General features: G+C 48.0%; 1 protein-coding gene across 1 annotated transcript in view; it reads right to left on the reverse strand.

Annotated features, from left to right (window-relative positions):
- Window positions 1–7,872: 7,872 nt before the first annotated feature.
- The window catches only part of LOC119281179 (serine carboxypeptidase-like 34), a 3,047-nt gene continuing 1,297 nt past the window's right edge, over window positions 7,873–9,622 (reverse strand). The window contains exons 3-6 of the mRNA XM_037561778.1: window positions 9,312–9,407; window positions 9,134–9,226; window positions 8,945–9,033; window positions 7,873–8,858 (exon numbers count right to left, since the gene is read on the reverse strand). Of these exons, the coding sequence (XP_037417675.1) occupies window positions 8,022–8,858; window positions 8,945–9,033; window positions 9,134–9,226; window positions 9,312–9,407 (1,115 nt within the window). The 3' untranslated portion in view covers window positions 7,873–8,021. The remainder of the gene's footprint in view (window positions 8,859–8,944; window positions 9,034–9,133; window positions 9,227–9,311; window positions 9,408–9,622) is intronic.

Consider the following 9,622-nt stretch of genomic DNA (forward strand, 5'->3'; position numbering starts at 1 on the left):
ATGTCTTCCACGTTTCCCAACTCAGGCGTTGCTTCTCGGATCCTATCCGTGGAGTGGACCACGAAACGCTTGATCTCCAAGATAATCTTACATATCGAGAGTACCCCGTTCGTATCCTCGATCAGGCCGAACGTATCACTCGACGTCATAATATCAAGTTTCTCAAGGTTCAATGGTCGCACCATTCTGAGGATGAAGCAACTTGGGAAAGGGAGGATCGTCTTCGACTCGAGTACCCCGCCTTCTTTCCGGAGGAACCCAAATCTCGGGACGAGATTCTTTTGAGTGGGGGTGAGTTGTCACACCCTAGCTAGTCATGCATTAGAGTGTTGCATCATGTTTACTTTTTCATCAGAAACTTGAAATGGGGATGACAGAACCCCCAGTCCCCTCTGAAACCAACTAGGGTTTACTAAAAACTTTTTCAATGAACCTGAAATGCCCTTCTAAAATGCCCATCATTTTTGTCTTGGTTCAGAACCTCTGCCAAAAGTGGTGCACATTTTCCTAGGCCATCTTAGGGTTTTTGAATTAAATCATAAATATTTGAATTTGGGCATTTAAAATTATATAAAATATTTAAATGCTCAAATACCTCCAAACTAAAATGTTTCATGTTGGAAATAATCCAACTATGGACCAGGAGTAATTTGGTGATTTTTGAAGTTGCCTAGGTATTTTATTTAATTCAACAAAGTTGCAGAAGTATTAAAAAAACAGAAACAGAAAGAAAATGGGAAAAGCTTACCTGGCGCCTGCCCCCGGCCCACCTGCCGGCCCAGCCCAGCACCGCTCCAGCGAGCTGCTTGCCGGCCAGGCAGGCAGGCAGGTGCCCGACGGCGACCGCAGCGTGCGCCACGCACCTGCTCGCCGCCTCGCCGCTCCCCTCGCCCGGTGACGTCGTGGATCAGCCTCCCTCGCTCCCCCGAACCCCCCAGACACCCCCTCTCCTCTCCAGCTCCTCCCCCTCGCGCTCCCCCGCCATGGCCGACGCCACCATCGCCGTGCCTTCGTCGTAGCCGTGCTCCCCGCCGCCCGTGCGTCCTCTCACCGTGTCCAGGAGCTCCGCCGCTGTCCACTTCATCGAGCAGCCGAGCCCCGAGCGCTCGCAACGCCCGAGTCCACCGCAACGACCTCGCCCGAACCGTCGTCGCCGGAGATCCCCTTCAACGCCGTCGTCGCTCCGGTCCATCTCCGGCCGCACCAAGGACTCCGTCGCACTCACTGTGAGCTTAGCCATCTTCCCCTCCCTTCCGTTCTTGCTCCCGAGCCGTGTAGCAACCTCCCGGAGCTCAACCACACCCACCGCCGTGGAGCTCGTCACCGACGTGCTCCCGGTCATCCTCCGGCCACAAACTGGTGTCCATCATGCTCACCGTGTCACTTAGCATCTAGCTAGCCACTCCCCGAGCCTCACCGACCCCTCTAGCGTCAAGTTCGTCTTCGGCCGAACCCCGGTGGCCGCCAAAGTCGCCGCCGGCGCCAACTCCGGCCACCCCGACCCCAACGGACTCCGCCAAGAGCTGCGGTTTGTCCTCAGCTCCACTCCGGTGGTCTCCGCGGCCCATTTGGTGGCCGAAATGGCCAAAACCACTCCCGCCGCCGCGTCGGGCTCGCCGGCGGCTAAACGCCGGCGTCGCTGGCTTTGACTTTGACCACGGGTGGGCCCTGGTTGACTCCCCTGAGTCAATGACAGGTGGGGCCCAGCCCTGTTAATTAAACATGATTAGTTTTAATTAAATTTTAATTAAAATAATCACCCTGACATGTGGGACCCACTGTCAGGTTTGACCCAGACCTGTTCCGTTGACCTGCTGACGTCACACTGATGCCAGGCTGACGCAGTAATTGATTTTCTGGTTTTAATTTAAATAAGGAAATTCCAGAATATAATTTAAACTTCAAAAATTCATAACTTTTATTCTGTAACTCCAAATTGGACAAATTATATATGAAAAATGATCAGAAAAATCCAATCTATCCATCTGTACTATTTTCATGCATGATCAAACAAGTTAAATTGATGTTTTAAACAGAACAAGGAAAAGCACCTTAAAAGGCCATGTTTGAGTTTGAAATTTGAATCTTTGATTCAAATTTGTTCAAACCCTTCTGGTTTTAGTTGCATTAGCCCAACACACTCATATTGCCATGTTTCATGCATGCATCATATTGTTGCACATTGTTTGGTGATGGTTGTGTATCGGTGTCCTTTGCGACAGGTTCTGCCTCCGAGGAGTACCGTGATTACCCTAACGAAGAACCGTATCAGTGCATCGAACCCTCAGGCAAGCAACCAACCATTTGATCATATCGATACAATCCCATGTTCTCGCTCCTGCTCTCTTTTCCTGCATTAAGACAACGCGATTCAAACTGCTGTGTGCTACGGTAGTTGAACCCATTTCCTCTGCATGACCTGTCATTGCCACAGTAACTAGATGAAACCCACTAGCATGTGTAGGAGTTGATTGAGCCATATGTATGTGTTGTTCCTACCTTGCTATGCCTGCTATGCTTAGAGTCGTGTCAGGTCTGGTTCATCTGGGTGATGGGCTAGAGTGAAATGATTATGTCGGTAATGAGAGTGGTGTGGTGAACACGATTTGGTAAAGGTATCGATGAGAGGCCATGTAGGAGTACATGGTGGGTTGTTTCATTGAAGCCAACCTTAAGCACTGAGATCTGTATGCGTGATTTGAGATACAGCTACTACCATGCATTGGGCCCTGAAATATGACCCCGCTCGACTTCTTATTCACCCTAGCTCTCTGTCCAGGAGTTGCAAGTAGTTTCTGGTGTTTGTAGACCGTAGGGGTGGGCTGTGATGCGGTAGGTACGTGGCACGGTGTACCGAATACCCGTTAGGTATCTCGGGAACCCTGTTCACATCGTTCGGGGCCGTATGGGAAACCTCGGCCGGACTCCCTGCGGATGGAACCTGAATAGGCGATAAACCTGGACTAGAGGCTTAAGTGTTTAGGTAGGTCGTGGTCTACACCCGCGTCGGCTTTCGCTTGAAGTCTGCCGAGCACATGTCGTGTGCAGACGCTAAGTGGTGGAAACATGTATGAAGAAGTACACCCCTGCAGGGTTATCATAATCTATTCGAATAGCCGCGTCCGCGGTAAAGGACTACTTGGTTGCCTATACAGTTCATAGACAAGTAAATGGAAACTGTTAAAAGCCTCAAGATAAGTGTGAGTGCCGAGGATGGCTCTTCCGTAGGAAGACGGAGGTGGATCCTCGGTAGTGTATTGAAGTGGTGAGTAGTGGACTCGTGTGCGCAAAACCATTTCAAGTTGGAGTATCGTAGGATAGTCTAGCCAAGAGTCAAAGCTGGCTTGCTGCAATAACTCCACCAACCCTTCTTGATAATATGCATGTATGTAGGATCTGATGTAAGTCTTGCTGAGTACCTTTGTACTCATGTTGCTATAATTTACATTTTTACAGAAGACGCTGCAACCCCTTCTGATGGGTTCTACGTAGACGTTGACATCAACGAGTAGGCTAAAGACCCAGGTGGTGACCCTGAGCTTGTGAAGGACCACGTAGTATAGTTAGGCTTTCCAAGCCTCCTTTATTTTACTAGTTGTCTGTACTCAGACAAGTTACTTCCGCTGCTGGTTTGTATGACTGTATGACTTGTATGTTGGGTCGTGAGACCCGTACCTGTGTGTATGTTATGTATGGCTCCCTGAGCCTTAAATAAAGTACTTGTGTCGTAGAGTCATGTTGTGATGCTTCGTTGTATTTGCACATATCGAGCATATTGTGTGCATGATTGAAATGCTTGGTATGTGTGGGATCTGACTATCTAGTTGTTTATCTTTAGTAGCCTCTCTTACCGGGAAATGTCTCCTAGTGTTACCGCTGAGCCATGGTAGCTTGCTACTGCTCTGGAACACTTAGGCTGGCCGGAATGTGTCCTCCTTCGTTCCTGTGTCTGTCCCTTCTGGGAAATGTCACGCTTTGAGTACCGGAGTCCTGTTAGCCCGCTACAGCCCGGTTTACCGGAGTCCTGCTAGCCCAGTGCTACAGCCCGGACCCACTTGCTGATGACCGACACGTTCGAAGCTGGGTCATGGATGCCTGTCCCTGTAAGTCTGTGCCACTTTGGGTTTACGACTAGTCATGTCAGCCCGGGCTCTTTATCATATGGATGCTAGCGACACTATCATATACGTGAGCCAAAAGGCGCAAACGGTCCCGGGCAAAGGTAAGGCGACACCCGTGGGGATACCGTGCGTGAGGCCGCAAAGTGATATGAGGTGTTACCGGCTAGATCGATGTGACATCGAGTCGGGGTCCTGACAACTTTGTACAAAGCTACATCATGCCGTCAATGAACTGAACCGAAGCAACACTCGAGGGAAGTGAAAACAAGAACATCAAACCCTCACATCCACATGTGGTCTAGATCAAAACCTACATCTACTCATAGAACCACTCATGATGCCACATATGAGAAATGCAGTAGAAAATAAAAAAAATTCGTCCTATGATCAAACACAGAACACTATAAAGATGCATTGGCGGTTAGACCGTTACAAACTCCGAGTTGCAGTGGAAGAAGAGTCGGTGTATATCGTACTATTGAAGTCCCTCGAACCGTCCACGGCGATCCCCGAACCAACCACGATGATCCCTCGAACAAAAGACCGAAAGCATGACTTCTCTACAATTTGCAAGCGTTCAAGCTTCACGATCCGGCAACGCTTTACCGTCCAGAGCTAATCATCCCCGAAGATTAGAGGGAGAATATTATAGCCACACGGGGCCTCTAATTATGAGGATTAAGGAGAACTAGATCTAACTTTAATTGGATCAACTAGAAATGGAACTAGAGAACTAGAGGAAGCTCAAAAAACTTGTATCTACAAAGTCCAAAATCCTCTTGTATATATAGGTTGAAGGGAGAGGGAGGGGTGGCTGACTTTAGGAGGGGTTTCTTCCCTTCCCTTGTGCCGACCTAGGGGCTGGTGGAGTCCAACTCCACCTCCCCAATTCGGCCTCCCCTTTGGGTGCCTCCACTAATGGGCCATAGGGCCTATTAACTCTCCCCTAATAGGCCTTTTCTTATTTTCTTTAGCACATGCACTATAAATAAATTCCAGGGGCCTCCTAAGCCCTTTATTATTTATATTTAAGTCCTCGAATTTTTTCTCACCTATATATCAATTCCTGGTATTACCCGGTAAACCCCAAAACTCTTCCGGTTACTCCGAAACGCTTCCGGTTTCTCTCGAAACTATTTCTAATATTAAAGAAACTATTTTGTAAATATTTTCTCATAACTCTTACTCCACTGACACTCAACATATCTTGATTCCCTTAAGCTTGTGCCCATGTAGGTTTGGTAAATCATAGACACGAACAAAGTCCCTTCCGCTCAATGATCAATAGCGAAACCATGGACTTCCATATTGATCCATATGAATACACGAATGATATTCGAGTGAACATTTGGTTATCATGTGGTATTCCCTTTTCTTCGTTATACTTTACAAAAACCCCAGGTGAGATGTATCGATATCCTCTTAAGTGATTTTCATGCTCACTATACCGGTCTCCTCGCTACCGGTTTTGTTCTTCTTTCTCGTTGACATGTTCTGGCATCCTCGTGACCTAGTTACCCATGTCTGAATAGACGATGATGGATGTCGTCACACTGAGAGGGCCCTAAAAATATCTCTTCATCGTCGGAGGAGCAAATCCCACTCTTGAGCTATTTAGTCCCTTGTCAAACTCTTTGATGTACCTATAAGTTATTGTTATGATCACCATGTTACAATTGACGTTTGAGCAACCCTAAAGTCCATTGTATGGTAAGAAGTGACTACGATACTCTCATGGTCTAAGAAACTAAAGCATATGTTAACTCTCTGTATTATATTGATTGACTTGTGACGATAGCATCTCAAAGTATAACAATCAAGTTGGGCCAATTCAATATGATTGTTCTTCCAACGTCATATTTTCAAAGTTGTTTCGGGACTATCATCACACTTAACGATATCCCAATATCCGGAAAACATGACCACAAACAACACTAGACATAGTCCTAGAGGCGAAACTAGGAATTAGATTTTACTGTTTATCATTCCACACGTGCATATGAGTTTTCCACTGAATTGCATATTCCAAGATCATAGCAGTTATAGCATAGAATATAAACTCTTAATTGTAAACGTCAAAATAAATAATACAATATTATTGCCTATAGGGCATATTTCCAACAATTAGCCCATCGTGTAACAACGATCATAGTTGCAAGGATGAGCATCTCCGGCAACAAGCCTTCCGAATAGTGGTGATCTCAAAAGCACATCCATGTCATTATGAGAGCCATGCAATCCATAAAATGGATGTCAAATCCGTAGATCCTCTAATGCAACTCTCTCAAGAATAATTGTTCGATCTTTGGAATGCCCTTTGTACCGACCTTCCCATCCCGTAGGACAATTCTTTCATGTTCGGTGCATCCAATCGATTGATCCAAGCATCTCTGGTCATCCTCATTCTTCACCCAAACCCAAGAGTCTCGCAATGTCTTCATATTGGGTGCCCTGAAATACTTCGGTCCATAGAGTCAATCATGGCTTGTGTGCATCTTTGAACAACCTCTAGGACTGTATCTTTCCCAATGCGTACATAGTCATCAATGGTGTTGGCCGAACACCCATAGGGAAGCACTCGAACAGCCGTGACACACTTCATTGATGAGCTCACACTTATTTCTCCTCATGCACTCCTCCTTAGTTTAATCCATGGATCATGCTTCTCGATAGCTTTTGCAATGGTGTTGAAGAGACTTCGACGCGTCTGAAATTACCACTGAAAATACTATTCTAATAGGTTGAATTGGGTGTAAAGTAATTCTTGATAATCTTGGCATAGCCTTCTGCTCTATCTCGATTGACATACAAGCGGCCAAACTGCGATCCTAGTCTTGGTTGCCAAAATTACTTGTGAACGATCACGACAGTGATCATTCAAAATCACCATCGTATTCTTCCTCCTCCACGTATCAAGAGTCTTCGAAGAACATCTCCCTTAACCTCTTCATCTACACTATGCAAAATTTCATGTTGGATTTGATTGCAAAACTAGTAAAACACAATGGAAAAAAGCAATGAAAATCTTACATGTGCAATTCATGAACACTTTGTGAACGGAGGAGGTGAGAGCCTCTGCCGACGACATTGAGGTGACGCCGAGGTTGCTGGTGGATGGCTGGGCTGTGGAGTGACCTGCAAGCTCTAAGGAGGAAGATTCTCCTCCAAGTGGTGCTCGTGATCGCTGACTAGGCTCGACGCAGTTGAACTCCCGTTTTCGAAATAACACTAGTGTGGCCATAATGGTGCTCGGCGACATTATGGTCGTCCACCGGTTCTGTTTTTGATGAAACCAAGCTCAGCGGTGGCCTTTTTCACCCACAAGAGCCCGGTGGCGACGGGGAAGATATGGGATGATTCGAACTGTAGTGCTGTTGGCGAGCGAATCTACCATGGCCTGAGAGGTGGGCGGGGTTGCCTAGGTCGAGGGCGTTGAGCGATGTGGAAGCCCCGGTGAAGGATTCTCCGGGATTTTTTGAGCAGCTAAACCGAGTAGGAGTTCAGCTAGGTTCAACTTGAGTTAAGACTTTTTAACGGTTGGGCTAGAGATGCTCTTAGTAGCTAGGCATCATAGCGAAAACCATGACCCCAACCGCAACAGCTGAGTTCAATCTGCCCGTACCAAGCTTTGGGTACAATTAGATCTGCACTATTGTGCCCAAAGTTTTGTTTGAACGCACCAAATTAGATGCGTACCTCATTTTGATAAGTTCAGTTCTGCACTATTGCAACAACAAAAAATACTCGGCACTTTAGATAAGATACGCGTAATTATTTACTATATAGAAGAGCAAAATGCAAGTTCATACAAAATTCGAAACTAGATATCTGACACTACAATTCCAATCAAACAACCTCTAATATATAGATATAGTCTATTACAATGGCTTTAACGAAGCACTAATTTTTCAAGCTTGAGCTGATGATGGGTTTGGGCGGCAATTCCTTGCCGGCGAGGAAGTGCGCGAAGAGCTGCCTGGCCTGCACGGGCGTGACGGTGGGGACCATGTGGCCGGCACCTCGGATGGTGACGAAGGTGAGGCCGTTGTAGTCCACCTGGTAGCCGCCGACCTGGTCGCTGGTGAACCACTCCCTCCACTGCTTGAGGGTCTCGAGGCCGAGCTTGCGGAGCGCCTGTCGAGTGGACGAGACGGGCACGCGGGCGTCCGTGTCGCCGCTGTACACCCACACGCGGAGGCCGGCGTCAACCATCCTCTTGATCACCGGCAGCATCGACGCCGGCGAGTCCTTCCAGTGCTCGAACAGCGGGTCGCTGCACGCGGTCCACGCGTAGGGGATGCTCCCGGTTGTGTTGGCGTGCAGCGCGTCCTGCACGTCCCGGCGGTTCAGGTACTCGGCGGCGTAGTTGTCCAGGCACGGGTCGTAGCTGTTGTACCGCGGCCGCAGGGACCTGCTGTTGTCGGATTGAGCGGAGGGCCGGTGGAGGCGGCGCGGCAGCTGGCCCGCCGTGCCGGTGGAGGCGGTGCAGGCGGGGGTGTAGAGGCTGTAGATGTCGATGTGGTCGAACGCCTCGTAGAAGCCGTCCATGGCTCGTTCGCAGGCGGCGTTGCTGGGGTTCTGGCCAGACGAGGAGAAGTCGCTGCTGTTGCCGGCCTGGTCGAACTTGCAGTTCTTATTGATGGCGTCGTAGAGCTCGTCGGAGATGATGGCGTGGTCCCACGCGTAGTCCACCATGCCGCGCTCGTCTGACGCCTCGTCGATCGCCGCGTTCCCGATCTGGAAACGTAGCACAAACAATTAGAGATTTAACTAAATCATAATTCGTTGATTCCTGTTGAAGCACTACAAAACTGATTGCGTACCATGAATCCCTTGAAATTGATGTGCCTGCTCTTGTGCACCTTCTTGTTCTGCTCCACGATCTTCTCGGCGAGATGGGGGACATAGTGCCCTACAAAATATACAAGATTGATTAGATTTTTTCTAGTGTTACCTAAGTTAATGTGGTGCCATAATCACGAGATTAATCCACGGGTAGTAGCAGTAATCACCGGCGTAGCTCTCTCCGGCGATGTAGAAATCGTGGCCCTTGAACTGTGGGAACCTTTCGAACCAGTTGACGAGGAACGTGTACGCGTCATGAGCTAATTCACAAACGCATCCACTCAAGTTAGCTAAGAAAAACTAGAGAAATAAATTAATAAGGATAATAGTACAATTCATATGTACCAGCGAGGTCGTCGCCAAATCTCTCAAGATCGGCGGTGGTGTTCGTGTAGGAGAATCCGACGCCCGCAGGTTGCTCCAAGAAGAGCAGATTTGCCTCTGCGGTTGCACACACACAAATAATTACTACGTAAAAACTAAGGAGGTGTTTGGTTCGTGAGAGGCAACGCAATCGCAAACGTAATCAAGTTACACCGTGACTGTAAACGTAATCGAGCAAATCGACAACTTGTTTGGTTACAATTGTAACGCTAATGGATTCCTCTACATCAAGAGAAAATATCCAAAAGAAGCGGCGGCGCACCTCACCGCTT

The sequence above is a fragment of the Triticum dicoccoides genome, chromosome 3B (genome assembly GCF_002162155.2).
Source record: "Triticum dicoccoides isolate Atlit2015 ecotype Zavitan chromosome 3B, WEW_v2.0, whole genome shotgun sequence".
In the NCBI taxonomy this organism is placed as follows: Eukaryota; Viridiplantae; Streptophyta; class Magnoliopsida; order Poales; family Poaceae; genus Triticum; species Triticum dicoccoides.